The sequence below is a fragment of the Spinacia oleracea genome, chromosome 4 (genome assembly GCF_020520425.1).
Source record: "Spinacia oleracea cultivar Varoflay chromosome 4, BTI_SOV_V1, whole genome shotgun sequence".
NCBI classification, from domain to species: domain Eukaryota; kingdom Viridiplantae; phylum Streptophyta; class Magnoliopsida; order Caryophyllales; family Amaranthaceae; genus Spinacia; species Spinacia oleracea.
This window is the reverse complement of record NC_079490.1, coordinates 166,977,207-166,994,980: the sequence shown is the minus strand read 5'-3', so window position 1 is coordinate 166,994,980 and position 17,774 is coordinate 166,977,207. Positions and strand designations below refer to the sequence as shown.

Here is a 17,774-nt window from a genome sequence, read left to right as displayed (position 1 = left end):
AAGAAGATTGTCCTAATTTCTGTTTACTTTTCTTTTATTAAAAAAAAAATACAAAAATCATTTAAGAAAAACAATTATACTTATCATTAATTATGAGGCAAGGTTGAATCAATCTTACGATTAATTCAGATGAAGGAAGTAATTGGCAATGAGTTTAGAGTTCGACAATCCACTCTCACAAGTTCATAAGCGTCACAATCTTTAATTTTCACAAAAAAAACCTTATTTTATTTTTCGGATCAAAAAAGAACTTTGGTGATAGCTGAACTACAGACGAAATAAATATAAAGCAACGGAGTCATCATAGTATGTTTGAACTCCTACGAAAAGAAGGGTAATGTACATACTGTAATGGATACATGTAACAAGATATCTAACAGGAAATGGACAGATCATTTGAGCACATTGAAATCTAAATTATACAAGGGTGTATCATCCAGTAGAAAACTTTACATCAATGTAACAATTAGAAGCAGGTTCTTATGCAAATATAAGATCATGTTTACAAACATTCGAGTTTATACACAATATAAACTCGAATGTTTGTTTCAGACTTCAGAGTAGCAGTAAGCCAGTAAATTCAGAAAATAATGTTCGATATTTCTCCTTGCATTTAGTAAAGCCAAGTACTATGGAACTGGCTTACCAGTGCAGAACTGCAGATTGCAGATAGACACCAAAGAAGTAGCCGAACAACGGTTAATCAAGATCTGCTGCAATGCTCTGAAGGATCACCCAAGCAACTAAATCAAGTATGTCAGGCTCTGTTTGGTAGGGCGTAAAACATTTTCCTGGAAAACCGTTTCCCTCTATTTTCAAATTTTACATTGTTTGGTTTGCAAAGGAGTGTAAAACCATTTTCCCTATGAGTAAATTTGCTCCCCGAATGATGGAAAACCATTTTTCCTTCAAAATGAAGGGAAAACTATTTTCCTTCTTTTTCCTTATCTCTACTGTACACTCCTCTTTCTACCTGCTTACTTTCCCTTTCATTTTCCTTTTGTTTCATCATTTTTCTTACATGGAACAGACTCTACCACCCGGTCAATTCTGGTCCGCTTAATCCCCCTTTCATAAACAACGAAACCTAATTTTGGAATTGCGTTTTCCATTGTAAAATGTTTTACACCCCATCAAACGGAGCTGGAAATGGGCTGAAGATCACTTGACTGCAAAGAATTGATCACTGAAGCAGCTAAATCAGTCGCAGTGACTGTATGGCTGTCAGATTTAAGCAGAGGAAGCAGCTTTTACCAGGACCATGCTCCTGAACAAGATCCATGAAGCAGTACAAAGTGCTGGCTAAAGGGTTTATGAATCTGTTGCTGATCAATCTGTTCATAAAATGCCTCACTCACAACACAGACAATCAGAAGGAGTTTCAGAGAGATCAGTCTCTGATGCAGATTTCATTTCAGCATTTTCCACTTTCTGACATTTGTAATCCTTTTGCAGAGTTAGAAATAGTTAGAAGTTTCAGACTATAAGCTGTGTTGAGGGATTAAAAAACAAACTGGGAACTCGACATCTCCTCGTATTAGGATAGATTGTTTAATGCAAGAGTGGAAAAATCATAGTACCAATAAACACTGACATAGTTGACTTCTCTTCAACAAACTGCTATTTTCCCCCTAACCAGCATCAAAACCACACTATAAGCTGGATTAGATAAAATAACATGGATAATTAATTGGACATTGACCATTATAATAAATATATTTATTAAGATGTTTTGATTCTTGGAATATTCAAGATCTCGACATCATGATCTTGATTAGTACCAGTTCTGCACATCTTATGTTTATTTTCTCCTAGCAAAGAAAAATTTAAAGCTAACAATAAAAACAGAGAAATCCACTTACAAATAAAAAAATAAAAGTGAACTATGTGCAGATGATATCAGCTGGATATAGAGATTAATTAGAAAGATGATGCAAGGTTACTTTGACTCGTTTTATCAACATGATATATAAATACATTGAAAGTAATAGTACAGCTTTATAGCTATAAGATAATCCCTAATAAAGCGAAGATACTGATGTTGAACTGTAAACATAAAGATCTTTGGTTCATACCTCGTATTTGACTACTATCATAAACAAAACAGGTTCAAAAACAGATCATGTCTGAAAAAATCTTACAGATTATTTACTGTTGCAAAGAAACTTTGAACATTCTCTGACAAAGTAAAGGGTATAACTGATAAGACTTCTATCAGCATCTTTGCCACTTCTCTGATGCTGTAACTACTAATGCCGAGGAAATAAACATTCAGGAAAAATCTCGGGCAATACTAAGTAAATGTGCGAATAATTGTGTAGGCTGAGACAACATAACCATGTGATCGGAACTTCTTACTTTATAAATCTTGTTTGGAGGGTTTTTCTCAATCATTAAATTCACAACATCTTCTGTCACAATCTTGTCTTCCTCAGCAATAATGAAAACTCTGTTAACTGAACCATATTTTGCTTTCGAAAGGACCAAACCTCCTGCACTGACTAGCGGTCTTGGTCTCACCAACGCTGTTGCAAGTGCTGCATCCTGTTTATACATTTCACAGAAGGCTAATTACATACATCATACATCACAGACATGACAGAAAAAAAATACTGTAAATTTCTTGAAATGTTGCTGCTGCATACCTCAGGTGGACTATATTGAAAAACTACTTGTGACAGAAACTTGGGGCCAAATATAAAGGTTGTTGGAGGATTATTGGGACCGTTACCATATGTAAATTTATTGTCCAGAACATTAGCCACTCTACTCATCGTCTGCATTCCAATAAAAGCAAACTCAGCAATGTCAATTTCATGTTTGCATACTCAGAACTAAGGCTCTGTTTGGTAGGGTGTAAAACGTTTTAATGGAAAATAAATTTCCCCTTTTCAATCATTTTACGTTGTTTGGTTTGACAAGGGATGAAAATTAATTTTCCTTAACTCCTTCAAAGGTGGAAAAACCTTTTCCATTTGAAAGAGAGGGAAACCACTTTTCCACCTTTCCACCTTTCCTCCTTACCTCCCTGACTCCCTCTCCCTTCTCCCCCTCAATCTTCGCCCATTTTCTTTTGAGGAACCAAACAAATGAAAGCTAGTTTAAAATTGTGTTTTCCCTTGCAAAATGTTTTTCATGGAAAATCATTTTGCACTGAAAACATTTCACACCAAACCAAACGAAGCCTTAACCACATAAGTGTTTCTGAATCTTGTTTTTAAGAGAAGTGACAAAGTTTTTACCTTTTGAGCAATAACAGAATAATTGAGGGATGGACCAGCCATTCCAGCAGTCAGAAACACACCAACAGAGACCTTTTCCGGGAAATGTTCCATCGCCTGGGATATTACAGCACCACCTGAACTATGACCAACTAGTATCACCCTCTTATGTGAGGGAATATCTTCCATGAAATCTGTCAATGGTTGTGTGTAATCCGAGAAGGACCGAACATCTCTAGCTTGCACGAGGTTGATCCCAGAAGCAGCTAAATCAATCACTGTCACCATATTTCCTGCTGATTTTAGTAGTGGCACTAGTTTGTACCAAGACCATGCTCCTAAACAAGACCCATGAACTAGCACAAAATGCTGATGATTTTTTCCTGTGGATGCAGAAATAGCTGTGAAGAAAAGAAACAGGATGAAGGTAACCGAATGTGCACATCTCTTTGTATTCTCCATGGATTTACCAGTCAAATTTCAGGCTGGGTCTGTAAAAGAAATGGTTAGTGTATGCTAGACAATTAAGAGGAGCAGAAGTGTTTAAACTGTTAAAGAGTTTGATGATAAGGTGGCCTTATATGTGGTCAGAAATGTAGATGATTTCTGGCATCAGATTTTTGTTATCCCTGAGTTGACAGTGTCAACAGCCTCAAGGATATGGCAACAACATAATTGCAAGAATAAATAAATAAAAGTCTTCATATTCATTCAACACAGATGCATAATTGACAGACAATGACTACAAAGTCGAGGATTCATAACTTTTTGTTGGGGAAAGCTATGTTCTTACTGAAACAAGCAGACTTTTCAACCAGAAGTTTCGGAAAGTGTCCTTCCACACCACAAATTGTGGCATAATTTGCATTTAGACAACTGACCCTTAAATTACTCTTGTATTCTGAAATGAAGAACTTAGACATTTTCAACATTTAGCTTTTTGAAGTCGCTGCTGAGCCTTCTAGTAGCATAGAACTTCCCATAGTTATATTCTCTGTATTTAGCAGGATTCTGCTTGTCTATCAGTTCGTTCAAAGGCTTGACCATAACATAGTGTGACGGATTAAAGAAGAATGGAATAGATAATCTCTCCTTCTCAGGATTCACTTTCACTCTATGCTCTACACTCTCGTACTTATCATTGCTCCAAACCTGCATAAAAAACAATGTATCATCACCATCGTGTTCAACTAGGGATCCTACACTGATCAAAGTACTATGGCAACCACAAGCAGTATCCACACTTGGAAGTGGGTTCATCATCAACAGTTGGCTTCTTTGGGCTCCAAAGACATTATCAAGCCCATTCAAAAACTGGAACAGTCTTTGTTCTTCCAGTTGTTGGTTACTTGGTTCAAGGCATCAACAAAAGCTGAGATTTCTGTGGTCATGCTTGTAATAGGGGGCATACTGCTCAGGGATTCTAGCTCCTCCCACAATCCTCTCATCTCAGTGTAGTATTCAGTGATCAACTTTCCATTTTGCCTTGTTTCATAGATTTGTTTACTAATTTTATATTTTCTTGAGCCATTAGACACAGTATACCTTTGTTGCAATTGTTTCCATATGACAGAACAGTCAGTCACATACATGATAGATTTTTTCACAGAGTCTGAAACTGAACCCATGATCCATGATATGATCATGTTGTTGCAAGTATCCCAATGGTCTTGTTTGACAGTGTCTACAATATCTCTTTTAATCAGCACTGTAACAAACCCAAGCTTCCTTTTTGAAGCTAGGGAGATCTCTCTCCATGCATGGATCTACTCCAGGCTCTGTAGTTAGATGAGCCTTGGAGTTTCTCAACAGAAATGGAATGACTTCCATCTGAAGGATGTAGGTAGAGTGGACTGGTTGGCTCATTAGTAGTCTTAATTAAAGGTATACTATCACAGAAATAGCTAAGCTTGCAGATTCACTAAAAATCAATGTTTTTAACTACACAGGTACATTACCAGGACAAGCATGAATTATAGATTTAATGAAAAACAAAGAAGAGAGCTATGGCAGAACCTGAAGCTCTGATACCATGAAGACATTTGGTCTTTGAACATTCATGCTACACAAACCAAGCACTCACAATTTCCAGCAAGCAAGCAAGCCATTTCTTTCATTCATTCAGGTGTTTTCTGTGTTGCTCTAAATGAGCATTACAAGCCTTTATATAGGCGGCGCATACTGCCTCAAAGTTGGTGGGATTCCCTTTTACCAACCCTACCTTACAGCTGTCCTAAATCAACCTAGAAAACAGCAAAGCAACATTGCCATAATTGGCAAGAAAACAAAAAGAAGCAGTAGACTATTTTAGGAAATAAAACAAGGAAGCTGAATGCTTGCATTCGGCAGCTTTAGTGGGCTGGACTTCATTACTTGCCTTCTCTTCTTAACACATTTAGTAGAGCCAAGTACTATGGAACTGGTTTACAGAACTGCAGATTGCAGATAGACACCAAAGAACTGACTTTTGTAACCCTTTTAGAAATGGTAAGAAGTTCCAGACTATAAGCAGCATCAAAAACCACACTATAAGCTGATTAGATAAAATAACATGGATAATTAATTAACTGGACATTGACCATTATAATAAATATATTTATTAAGATGTTTTGATTCTGGAATATTCAAGATCTCGACATCATGATCTTGATTAGTACCACTTCTGCAGATCTTATGTTTATTTTCTCCTAGCAAAGAAAAGTTCAAAGCTAACAATAAAAACAGAGAAATCATCAAACAAATAATAAATAAATAAAACTGAACTTTGTGAAGATAATATCAACTGGATATAGAGATTGATTAGAAAGATGATGCAAGGTTACTTTGACTCGTTTTTCCAACATGATATATAAATAAATACATTGCAAGGAATAGTACAGTTTTATAGCTATAAGATAATCACTAAACAAGCGAAGATATTGATGTTGAACTGTAAACATTAAGATCTTTGGTTCATACCTCGTATTTGACTACTACCATAAACAAAACAGGTTCAAAGACTGATCATGTCTGAAAAAAGCCATGACTTGATCTTACAGATTATTTACTGTTGCAAAGAAACTTTTCCACATTCTCTGACAGAGTAAAGGGTATAACTGATAAGATTTCTATCAGCATCTTTGCCACTTCTCTGATTCAGGAAAAGTCTCGGGCAATACTAAGTAAATGAGAGAATAGTTGTGTAGGCTGAGACAACATAACCATGTGATCGGAACTTCTTACTTTATAAATCTTGTTTGGTGGGTTTTTCTCAATCATTAAATTCACAACATCTTCTGTCACAATCTTGTCTTCCTCAGCAATAAGAAAACTCTGTTAACTGAACCATTTTTTTCTTTTGAAAGAACCAAACCTCCTAAACTGACCAGCGGTTTTGGTCTCACCAATGCTGTTGCAAGTGCTGCATCCTGTTTATACATTTTACAGAAGGCTAATTACATTCATCATACATCACAGACATGTCAGAAAAAAAAAACTGCAAATTTCTTGAAATGTTGCTGCTGCATACCTCAGGTGGACTATATTGAAAAACTACTTGTGATAGAAACTTAGGGCCAAATATAAAGGTCGTTGGAGGATGGTTGGGACCGTTACCATATGTAAACTTGTTGTCCAGAACATTAGCCAATCTACTTATCGTCTGCATTCCAATAAAAGAAAAATTAGCAATGTCAATTTCATATCATTGAACACACTTAGGGTGCGTTCTATTCACCTGATTTTCACTTTTTTCTTCTAAACTTATCAAAACTTATTTAGTTATTAATTGTACTTGGGAAACCCTTCTTTTTCTTGAACTTATCTTATATGAACTTATCTGAACGTAACTGAACTTATTTTTCCCGAAATAAGTGAAAATAAGGTGAAAAGAACAGAGCCTTTGACTTAACCAAATAAGTGAATTTGAGAAACTTGTTTGACAAAGTTTACCTTTTTATCAATAACAGAATAATTAAGGGATGGACCGGCCATTCCAGCAGTCAGAAACACACCAACAGAGACCTTTTCCGGGAAATGTTCCATTGCCTGAGATATAACAGCACCACCATAACTATGACCAACTAGTATCACCTTCTGATGTGAGGGAATATCTTTCATCAAATCCATCAATGGTTGTGTGTAATCTGAGAAGGACCGAACATCTCTAGCCTGCACAAGGTTGATCCCAGAAGCAGCTAAATCAATCACTGTCACCATATTTCCTGCTGATTTTAGTAGTGGGACTAGTTTGTACCAAGACCATGCTCCTAAACAAGACCCATGAACTAGCACAAAATGCTGATGATGTTTTCCTGTTGATGCAGAAATAGCTGTGAAGAAAAGAAACAGGATAATGGCACATCTCTTTGTATTCTCCATGGAATTTTACCCGTAAAATTTCAGTCTTGGGTTTGTAAAAGAAATGGTTAGTGCTATACAATTAAGAGGAGCAGAAGTGTTAAAGAGTTTGATGATAAGGTGCCCTTATATATGGTCAGAAATGTAGATGATTTCTGGCATCAGATTTTTGTTATCTCAGAGTTGACAGTGTCAACAGCCTCAAGGATATGGCAACAACATAATTGCAAGAAAAATAAATAAAAGTCTTCATATTCATTCAACACAGATGCATAATTGACAGACAATGACTACAAAGTCAAAGGATATTTTATTTAACAGAAGTATATACATCAGAATTCATAACGTTTTGTTGGGGGAAAGCTATGTTCTTACTGAAACTAGCAGACTTTTCAACCAGAAGTTTCTGAAAGTGTCCTTCCACAATTGTGGCATAATTTGCATTTAGACAACTGACCCTAAATTACTCTTGTATTCTGAAATGAAGAACTTGGATATTTTCAACATTGAGCTTTTTGAAGTCGCTGAGCCTTCTTGTAGTATAGAACTTCCCATAGTTATATTCTCTGTATTTAGCAGGGTTCTGTTTGTCTATCAGTTCGTTCAAAGGCTTGACCATAACATAGTGTGACGGATTAAAGAAGAATGGAATTGATAATCTCTCCTTATCGGGATTAACTTTCACTCTATGCTCTACACTCTCGTATTTATCATTGCTCCAAACCTGCATAAAAACAATGTATCATCACCATCGTGTTCAACTAGGGATCCTACGCAAGGTAGAGTGAAATATCTTTACACAAGTCCTGCTGATGCATTATATTCAGAAGAAAATAGTAAATAGCATGCATTATATGCCTTACTTCCCTCCTTCCAAAAAAGCTTCTAACTTATTTATAAGAATTCTATGCAAACTTCTAATTACTGAAACCCCTTGGCTCCCACTTTACCGCAACATATTGGTCCATTCAACAGAAGGGAAATTTCCAACAGGTACTTCACTGAGGTACCTCAAGGAAACACTGAGAAAAATACTCCCTCCGTCCCGGAATACTCGACCCGGTTTGACCGGCACAGAGTTTAAGGGACTTGAATTGACTTATTTAATTTAATAGGTAGTAGTTGATAGTGGGGTATTATTTTAATGTAGTTAGTGGGAGGTGGGTTAAGAGGTGGGGTTGGGGGAGAGTAGGGGTTGAATTTTTAATTATTTTTTGTATGGTGTAGGGGGTAGGTGGGTTAATAAGGGTGGAGTGAGAAATAATATAATATTGTTAGAATATTTCCATTTTTAGAAACAGGTCAAGTATTAAGGGACGGCCCGATAAGGAAAACAGGTCAAGTATTCCGGGAACGGAGGGAGTAACAAATTTACAATCTTTTTGCTAGGCATGGGCGCACAGTAACTAAATAATGGCACGGTACTGTTTAAAGGTGTAAGTAGTTACAATTAAATGGATTCAGAAACATCTCAGATATTAAAGTTAAAACTAAAATAGGCAGGTGCAGATGCGTTAGAATTCAACCTTCCTTATCTTTCCTTGTATTTTCCTTATGTAATGCTTTCTAGGACTTTTCTTTAAAGTTTCTAGGTTTTAGATAAGATTATTATGTTTCTGTCAATTCAGTGTTCACTGGGTGTTTTTAGCTAGTTCAAAATAAACCCCTATGAGGGTTGTGAACCAATACCCTCACCAGACGTTGTCTTTGCTTAATCACTAGCGTTGTTGTAAGCTTTATTGATATAGTGGTGCCGCTTCTTTTTAAGCTTTCGAGACTCAACAAAGTCCCCTCGAACAGATACACTCACGTCGTCGGCCCCACTTGTGACTGTTGTGCGCACCAAGTGCCCGATCGACGCTCGTGTTCCTCTCTTGTTGCCAATAGACAAGAGTCCCCCTTTCCAGAAACCTTTGCTCGCTCGTGCTTCACGAGCCCTTGGACTTCGTTCCGCACAAGGCTTCCGCCCTTACCGCCCACTAGGTAAGAGCGCACCACTCCAGTGCCCAAAATATTCGGTCCGTGACAAGATGGCACTCTGGAAAGAAGTTCCAATGCGTACTGATTTAGGGGGGGGGGGGAGTCAGAGATTAGAAGAGTACCTGAATTACATCCCCGACATTGATAATATATGCATCTGGAATAGGTTTCACAAGGATCCACGCACCATCCATTTTTCGTTTGACTTCAAGTCCTCCGATATCATCTTGTGCAAGAACAGTCAAGGCACCAGAGTCCTTGTGAGGACCAACTCCTAGAGCCAGATCAGGGTAAGGGCATGGTGGATAGTAATTGATTCGAACAAATGATGCATGGTCTTTGAAATAGCCACTAAGACGGTCCGCAGGTACACCTAAGCTCGATGCTATAAGCTCCAACAGCTTAAAAGATAGTTTCACCATTTCTTGAGTGTATTCTTCACAGGCCACCCTGGTTGAGTAACCATCAAGAACAGATTCACCAACATTCAGTCAAAACTGAGTTTAACTGAACATTAAGTTGAAAGCCAGTGCAATAGAAAGCAACAAGAAACCAACATCATTATCATTATCATTACCCATTGCCTCAAAGAGGCTCCCGCAAAAAGCGGGGTAGGGGAGTCGGGTGTACGCAACCTTACCCCTGCAATGGCAGAGAGGTTGTTTCCAATTGACCCAAAATCGATAACGGGACGACCATCTTCAGATCTTCTACTTCATGGAAAGGAAGCGAACAGGTTTTAAGAGCCATTTTGATTTAGTCAATTACATCCCACGGCCAAAAGAACAAATGAATCTTTGGCTCTATCGGAAACCACAAATGCATTGGCAACTTATAAATTTATAAAACAATTACACGCCAACTAGCACTAATGAAATAAAAATTCAGAAAAGAACTAATCATCCAGGTGAAGAGAGGAACTGGTGATCCTGCGCAATCTTTGTTTGGCAATGATCCCTATCAAATTTACATGATTAATTTTATACATTATTAGTGATTATGAAGAAATGATTTTTATTAAAATAAAAAAATAAATCACTAAAAATAGATAACTTTTACCTATATAAAGGTACCTTTTAAGCATTTTGAGTTAACTTTTACTAATTGAAAATAAAAATTTGTGTTGATCAATCTACGAAACCAGAATCCACATTATTTTCATTCAAAAACTAACCTTTAATCAGTCGGGATTCATAAAAATTCCAACACATCCCTAGATATACCATAATTGAACAAATCTTGGAGATAGATTTATCATCATTCCCACCAAAAATTAAACAAAACAAAAAATTCTAATCAATCTTGAACAAAAAAACACATCAATCAAAAGATGTTCAAGTTAAAGAGAACAGAACAAAATATACCTGAACTCAGGAGGATAATCAGGCCACTGATTCCTCAATTCCTTAATCTCATCATCTCCAATCTCATGTGAAGCAGGAATCAAAGTTGGATCTTGTACAGTAAAATCAAAAATCTCCTTCCAATCCCTAACATTCTTAGTATGCTCAGAATCATAATACCCCAAAGGGTTCTCTTCATCTCTTCTCACTTTCTTCTTCTCCTCCATTGACAACCCAAAGAATTTCCTCGCCGCCAATTCCGCTATCTCTCTCTTCTTTAAAGGCACCCCATGATTTACCACTTGAAAAAATCCCCATTTTTCGCAAGCTTCCTTAATCTCTGCTATTACCTCATCACTTGCAGAGGAGATGTCAATTACTGGGATTTCTTTGGCTTCAATGGTGGAGGTGGGATTTGGTCTGTATTCAGTTGGTTGAATAAAATCTGGGTTTACATCACCCATCACTTCTGAAAACCTCGTACCTTAATTATTTATGTTGACTACTTACAGTACTTGGGATGTTTTATAAGTAAAACTGTTGAAACTAGGATCTTAAATTCTTAATTAGCAACTTCCCCCTTTTCCCTGTTTTTGGGTTATGGGGGTGCTTGACTGTTTCATGTGGTATGAGTTTGGAGTTTTCTGGGTGCTGCTAAATAAGTAAATGCTGATGTACACTGATTTTGTAATTTGGGGCAGATTTGTCTTGTTTTGTTGCAGAAATAAAACTTACCCTGCAAATAAAACACTAAAAATGCAGAAATAACACACAAATTTACCACTTGATTGGATAAAATGTAGTAATATTCGACAAAACGAGATCAAGATGAGACTATGAGAGCATACGTAAAAAACGAGGAAGCAAAAAAGCGAAATTTCAAAAGAACAGCAGAATAAAAAAGAAAGGGCATGTTCAATTCCATTCATCAGTTTATGAAATTACTTTTAACAATATATACTGAACCACAGTTCAATATACGATCAGAAGTAAATCCACTAGGATGAAACCAAACTGTACAAACAACTATTTAACCCCGAGTTTGGGTAACATCATTCAATCCCCTAGGATTAACTTTCCAAATGATATTGCATTTAGTCATTCAGAATGTTATCTTCCACATCCTAATCAACACTAATCAAAATAAAATGTTTCTACTTAAAGAAAGACAATCTATAGAAGTCTCTCATGCCCAAAATTAAGTAATGCACTCGAGAACACGTGCTGCAGCTCTACTTACACACATAAACGAACCACTAGAAACAACAAAAAAACATTAAAAGAGGTTCTATTGATGCAGCAGGCGTACTCTTCACAATCATCTGATAACTGAATTTCGAGACTGACAAAATAACAGTGAAATACTGCTATTGCTTGTTCGACATGCTGAAGGAAGTCACTTTCATAGGGGTTGCAACCACCAGAGGAGCTTCAGGAGAGTCACTAACTGCAAACTTCTCGTGCATGAAGCGACTGTCCACTATAGACTCGTCTTTCAGTACGATCTTATAGCAGTAGCAGCTCTTCAAGCCTTGTTGATTCCGATAGCATTCGTGTGCACTGTTCTTCACTTGCTCAAAGTTCCAAATGACACTGAATTTTCCAGCTGTCACGACTATGTGACGTTCTTGTTTCCCTTCCTCAGTGACCTGCAGGCATACAAAAATTCAAGTCAATATTCTGTGATTACGTCTCTCCCGTACCTTTAATAGATGCATTACAAAAATAAAGGAAACATCTGAACTAAGAAAACTAGTTAGCTAAATAACAAATCTCTAAATAGCACCTCAGGTGAAGCTCCAAAAAAACCATATATTTTCATAAATTGCATCAATTTCACTAAAAACAAGCAAGATTTTGGTAATACTAGTTTCTTGATAAATCCTTAAATCCACATCTTTTATCTATTTACTACTTGTAAACAATATAATACTTTAGAAACAACTTCACTGAGTCACTGACAGAACAAGAGCAAAAGCTGTGTCCAAGAGATATCTATGAATCATGTACATAGAAGTGCTCTACAGAAAACCAACTTTGTTTAACTTGTCATGGCAGTGTGTTTGGTTGTGTGCGTTTTAACCAGCTTGTGTTTATGATTCTGTAAGGTGTGTCTATTGAGTAGTGATTTTTCCATCCTATTGGTAAATAGGAACCCATTCTCCAAAATAATGCATGTCTTAGGGTAGGGATCAAGAAATGCCGTCAATGCTCTAATCCATCCCCCTCTCCCTCCTTGCCAAAGTACATAGATACTCTATGTTTTTTTAAGACATGTAGAAAACTAGACAAGGACTCAGAAAACAAGCCAATTTTCATCAGAAATCTTATGTACTTTTCTATGAAGATCGACTGCCCATGACAAAGGTAATTTGAAATGTCAAAGTCAGACTTAAAATTATCGCTATAAGATACTTTTATCTATTAGTAGCAGGAACATTAAGCAACACAATAACAGGCTTCACCATGTTCATCAGAAACATACATCACAAATCAACTTAAATCAAAAGGACCAGTATGTCAAAAGTGACCTGGTTACTTTGTTTGAAAGCTTCAAAACATAATCGAACATACTATCCAACCACAAACACAAGGGCCAAGACAGACTCAACCCCAGCCTAGGTATGTTAGATAGTTTGATTCCATATTATAAAATTAACAGAGAATTTGAAATCAAGGTAGTAGTTGAGTACAAGTGGTGTTTCATAATATGTGCCTGTGTCAGAACTTAACACTACTTCAAAAGTCAACCTCAGAGGTGTGTCATTGAACTTGCCTTTTCATCATCGTATAAGAGGAATTTTAACAAAAACACTCGATATATACCCACACTGCACTCGACACTTGTACTCCGTCCGTATTTTCTTAGGAGTCACATATACTACTTCCGGCCGTCCTCTTTTAGGGGTCACATTTCCGTTTTTTAGTAACTTTTTTACCCCACCTCCTAATTATTTAATATATCTAATTTCCTCTAGGGACCACCACTACAATAAACTCCCTCTCTCTACCTTTATTAAAATACTTTCCCATCCTCTTTTTCCTATTAGTTTATTACGCGCTCCCCTGCTTGCTTTATTATTTTTATTAGATTCAATTCGTTCCTTAATACGCGTGTCGGTCTAACACGTGACTCCTAATAAAATAGGGAGGGAGTAACAAAGTTATTCCTAGGAAGTCATATGGCCTCTACCTTGGTTATAATTCCTGAAACAAATTTGATCCAAACTATTATGGAGTAATTGTGAAACATGCATTCGCATTCTAAATTATCTATAAAAGATTATTGTTGCCATGATTGTAGTTTGACTTAATCAAGGAGATGAACTTGTATCAAATTTATTTTACAGGTAACAAAGGAGGAATTGACAAGTAAGGAAGAGTTGGATGGCTTCAGAAAGCATGTTACGAGCCTGGCGGCGCTCGACTTCTTGGTTTGCTTGAAGTCTGATGTATTTGTGATGACCCATGGTGGCAACTTCGCTAAGCTCATCATTGGCTACAGGCGATACATGGGTCATAAGTTAAAGTCAATTAAACCAGATAAAAGTCTTATGTCCAAGTCTTTCGGGGACCCTTACATGGGTTGGGCCACCTTTGTTGAGGATGTTGTAGTGACCCACCAAACAAGGACGGGTTTGCCAGAGGAAACCTTCCCTAATTATGATCTATGAGAAAACCCTTTGACCCCTTGTATGTGTAGGGCATGAAGAGTGCACATATATGGAGTTTAGAAAGAAAATTTGAAGCAGCCATTGTCCAAAGCAGATGTTTCCTTTCTTAAGATTGGTTTCAAAATCAGGTAGAAAGTTGCTTTTTTGAAGCTCCTTACTCGGATTATTTCCGGTTATGATTTTAATGTTCTTACAGAAGTTTGAAACATTGACGTAAAGCTGTAGGTTGATAAGCAGTTTTCAGAGGGAGACTGGTTTCCATCATCAACAATTCACAAAGTTCTGGTTAAGGGGGTTGTCATATGAATGTTCTTGTACTAATTAACTGTTGGGCTGACTCTAACCTGTAAATTAAGTTAAATAGAAAACTGTGATGCCCAACTGCTACTAACATTATTTTTTGACAGTATGCATTTTCACTTCCCACAATGTGGATTATATTTAGCTGACTGTTCTGTTTGTGACAACCTAGAACCAAATTATTCATGCACAGGTTGTAGCTTGGTTGCTACTACTACTTCCGTCTAGAAATGAACTGTAAACTTGCTTTATCATGGCTAATATTAATGGAGTATCTCTCTTTGGCTTTTCACTTGGCCCTTGTTGGCGTTTCCAATTAAAATCTCTTGAAAAGGGATGGAAGGAGTATACTATTATTGAGCATAGCATGTAGTCTTAAGGATTACTTGCATTTAAAGTGGGATTTTGTTAGGTATATTTTAGAGACATAATGCAAATTTAGTGTGATTGCTCCAGTTGAAAAAAAAACAGGACATAACAAAAACTGGTAATAAGCCTAAGTTAGAAACCTATTTCAGCACCATTCATCCAATTTAATGCATCTGCAATTCTACATAACCCAAGCCAGAAGGGGGGGAGGGGGATAAGTGGAACTACATCAGTGCCCTTCCCTTGGAACTACATCATGCACACAAAAGCTGCATAAGCATTTAGTATAGACATTCATTGAGAGCAACATCAACATAGACAAAAACTAAACAAAATGCACAAAGAAGAGCACGACAATACTGCTACAAATCAACAATGCAACCTAATCATAAGCAGCAAGCAAGAGCTAACAGAGCTACAAATCAGCACATATATCTTCCTATCCAATAATAACATTGGATTCTAAACAAAAAGCGCAAAGAAGAGCATGACAATATTGCAACAAATCAACAATGCAACCTATTCATAAAACAGCATGCAAGAGATAACAGAGATATAAATCAGTCTCACCCATGAAAACTGAGCGCCATGGAATTTGTTGTTTGCCCCAGCCATATGAGCATCTACAGGAGTTAACTTGAGCAGCCTAGGAGCCGAGACTCTATTACCCATACGACCACTGAATCCCGTCTTAGTCCTCCCATCTTTATCAGAAAACAAAGTGCAAATGAGAATCAAATATGTATCTGTGGTACCCAACACCCATTTTCCATCATAGGTAACATCCACATGAGTAATCGGCGAACCAAGACCAGGGAACGCGGTCTTAGCTTGTCTCATAGAGGTCTTGGAATACAGTCTTATCTTCCCATCAAGCGAACCAACAACAATTGAACCATCCCCTGTTGAAGCAAAGCACTGAAAATTGGTACCCCTTGAGAACTGATGTCCCTGATTCCAGTGCAACACAGGAGAGTTTGCAGAGGCGATGTCCTGCACCATACCCCGGCGATCACGCATATCCCATTGACACAGCCTATTATCATCCAAACCCAAGAATGTAGACCCTGATGGATCCAGCTGAGCCCCTTTGTTGTCATTAGTAATATCCCTCATGGAAATATCAGCACCATCCTTCTCGAATTTCCATTCAGTGACAATCTTCCCAGTCTCAATATCCAGCTGATGGAGACCACCGGCGTGGGGTTTGTTCTCCAATACTGGACTCATTAGCATCATATTGGTTTCTCCCCTCATCAAAATTGCCTTCTTCGGTGTCGAATTACTTGAAGAATTCACATTCTTAGACCCAGTTCCTCTATCGAACTTAACACAAACCCCCTTCCCATGAATCCCATGCCTAAAATTCTTAACAACCTGAATCCCATCATTCCCAACAAGGAAACTATTATCAAGAGCACCCAATGCCAAGCTCTGAATCCCGGTATTCGCAACCTCCTCGAATTCTTCAAGCAAATCCTGTTTAATCCTAGACGGAGTCGAACTAGGGGTTTTGCTTCCAATCAATTCATCATCAACCGCATCCCACATTGTATCGTCAGCAGCTTCAGGATTATGCCACCCCATGAAATCCTTCCCATACACTTTCAGTTTGTTCTGATCAGTAGGTTCAACCCCATGAACATTCTCAAACAAACAATCATTGAACTCAGACACAAACATATCATAATAATTGTTCTTCTCAAAGAATTTCATAGCCCACACACCATTCCAAACGAAATCAACCCGCAATTGTTCCGGAAACATCTTCAATTGCAAATCCGTGGAAACCCTAGCCCTAATTTTCGACCCCACCCGCAATTCCCAAAACTTACCCCCGCCCTCTTCCTCCTCTTCCTCGTCCTCGTCCCCCTCTCCATCCTCTTCACCACCGCCAGACTTCACAAAACAATACGTCGTCGCACCCTCAGCAGTCTTCCATTTAGAATCGGTAGTACCACCGCCAACATGACGGTAAAGCTTAACAGCATTTTTCTTTTGCGAACCAGAAGCAGAAGCAGTAACAGGAGTAGAGTATTTGAGCTTCAAAGCCTTCAACCTAGATTCCACATCATCCAAAGCCGAAGAAGAAGGAGTAGTCTGACGGCTGACATGGCTGCGTTGTTCTTCATCTTGCTGTTCTTCAGAGGTGTCGTAATCTTCATCCTCTTCACCTTCAGATTGACGCTCGTCGTAATCGTCGGAATCAGAGAGCTCCAGACCTTCGCGACTATTGGCTGCCCCCATTGATGAGCTTGAAGAGCAGATCAAGGAGGGAGAAAATGAAGGATTTCTTGGTTTTTGATTTTTGAAATTTGAAAGTTGAAAAACGTTAGATGTAAAACCGCCACACCCTTGAAAAAAGAATGAAACTGGTAACTGGTGAGGAGAAAAACGGAAATGCGGATTAGAACAAGTTTTTTAAATGGTCGAAATTACTTAATTGACCAACCATACCCGATATAAATAGAACTCGTAACCCAAGCCCAATACGAGTAGCTTATATTTAACGCAACTAAAAAAAATGTTAATGCCTAAGTATAGGAATG

The 17,774-nt window shown here is 37.6% G+C and overlaps 4 protein-coding genes and 1 pseudogene across 6 annotated transcripts; all 5 read right to left on the bottom strand.

The window, feature by feature from the left end:
- Window positions 1-1,929: 1,929 nt before the first annotated feature.
- On the bottom strand, window positions 1,930-5,298 carry LOC110794415 (methyl jasmonate esterase 1). The gene is made up of 3 exons (XM_021999394.2): window positions 3,243-5,298; window positions 2,646-2,777; window positions 1,930-2,544 (listed from the first exon to the last, which is right to left on the bottom strand). The coding sequence occupies exons 1-3, from the start codon at window positions 3,681-3,683 to the stop codon at window positions 2,272-2,274; spliced, it is 846 nt and encodes a 281-aa protein (XP_021855086.1). The 5' UTR covers window positions 3,684-5,298; the 3' UTR covers window positions 1,930-2,271.
- Window positions 4,137-5,374, bottom strand: LOC130472011 (jasmonate-induced oxygenase 3-like). The gene is made up of 2 exons (XM_056842414.1): window positions 5,238-5,374; window positions 4,137-4,373 (listed from the first exon to the last, which is right to left on the bottom strand). The coding sequence occupies exons 1-2, from the start codon at window positions 5,280-5,282 to the stop codon at window positions 4,137-4,139; spliced, it is 282 nt and encodes a 93-aa protein (XP_056698392.1). The 5' UTR covers window positions 5,283-5,374.
- Window positions 5,375-6,167: 793 nt separating this feature from the next.
- LOC110794416 (methyl jasmonate esterase 1-like) lies at window positions 6,168-7,647 on the bottom strand (annotated as a pseudogene).
- Window positions 7,231-11,587, bottom strand: LOC110794414 (jasmonate-induced oxygenase 2-like). Of its 3 annotated transcripts, none has more exons than XR_008932230.1 (4): window positions 10,904-11,587; window positions 9,662-9,989; window positions 7,935-8,283; window positions 7,231-7,370 (listed from the first exon to the last, which is right to left on the bottom strand). XR_008932230.1 is itself a non-coding variant. In XM_021999393.2 (3 exons), the coding sequence occupies exons 1-3, from the start codon at window positions 11,344-11,346 to the stop codon at window positions 8,023-8,025; spliced, it is 1,032 nt and encodes a 343-aa protein (XP_021855085.2). In that variant the 5' UTR covers window positions 11,347-11,586; the 3' UTR covers window positions 7,836-8,022. The 3 variants fall into 3 exon arrangements, 1 of the variants encoding a protein (XP_021855085.2); XR_008932231.1 differs by lacking the exon at window positions 7,231-7,370 and adding an exon at window positions 7,386-7,513; XM_021999393.2 differs by lacking the exon at window positions 7,231-7,370 and having other exon boundaries at window positions 7,836-8,283; window positions 10,904-11,586.
- Window positions 11,588-11,778: 191 nt separating this feature from the next.
- Window positions 11,779-17,655, bottom strand: LOC110794413 (protein CYPRO4-like). Its single transcript, XM_021999392.2, has 2 exons — window positions 15,796-17,655; window positions 11,779-12,531 (listed from the first exon to the last, which is right to left on the bottom strand). Exons 1-2 carry the CDS (start codon window positions 17,470-17,472, stop codon window positions 12,250-12,252), a joined length of 1,959 nt encoding a protein of 652 aa, XP_021855084.2. The 5' UTR covers window positions 17,473-17,655; the 3' UTR covers window positions 11,779-12,249.
- Window positions 17,656-17,774: the final 119 nt, after the last annotated feature.

Bases quoted from the DNA above. Each gene is read 5' to 3' on its own strand.
- LOC110794415 (XM_021999394.2), bottom strand. From the start codon at position 3,683: ATGGAGAATACAAAGAGATGTGCACATTCGGTTACCTTCATCCTGTTT. The intron at 2,778-3,242 runs GTAAAAACTTTG...ATTGGAATGCAG, and splicing joins ATTCTGTTATTGCTCAAAAG to ACGATGAGTAGAGTGGCTAA. The intron at 2,545-2,645 runs GTATGCAGCAGC...ATGTATAAACAG, and splicing joins TTCAATATAGTCCACCTGAG to GATGCAGCACTTGCAACAGC.
- LOC130472011 (XM_056842414.1), bottom strand. From the start codon at position 5,282: ATGAATGTTCAAAGACCAAATGTCTTCATGGTATCAGAGCTTCAG. The intron at 4,374-5,237 runs GTTCTGCCATAG...TTTTTTATGCAG, and splicing joins TCATGGTATCAGAGCTTCAG to GTTTGGAGCAATGATAAGTA.
- LOC110794414 (XM_021999393.2), bottom strand. From the start codon at position 11,346: ATGGGTGATGTAAACCCAGATTTTATTCAACCAACTGAATACAGACCA. The intron at 9,990-10,903 runs GTATATTTTGTT...TTACTCAACCAG, and splicing joins GATTATCCTCCTGAGTTCAG to GGTGGCCTGTGAAGAATACA. The intron at 8,284-9,661 runs GTACTCTTCTAA...GTTTTTATGCAG, and splicing joins ATGTCGGGGATGTAATTCAG to GTTTGGAGCAATGATAAATA.
- LOC110794413 (XM_021999392.2), bottom strand. From the start codon at position 17,472: ATGGGGGCAGCCAATAGTCGCGAAGGTCTGGAGCTCTCTGATTCCGAC. The intron at 12,532-15,795 runs GTGAGACTGATT...GTATGCCTGCAG, and splicing joins ATGGCGCTCAGTTTTCATGG to GTCACTGAGGAAGGGAAACA.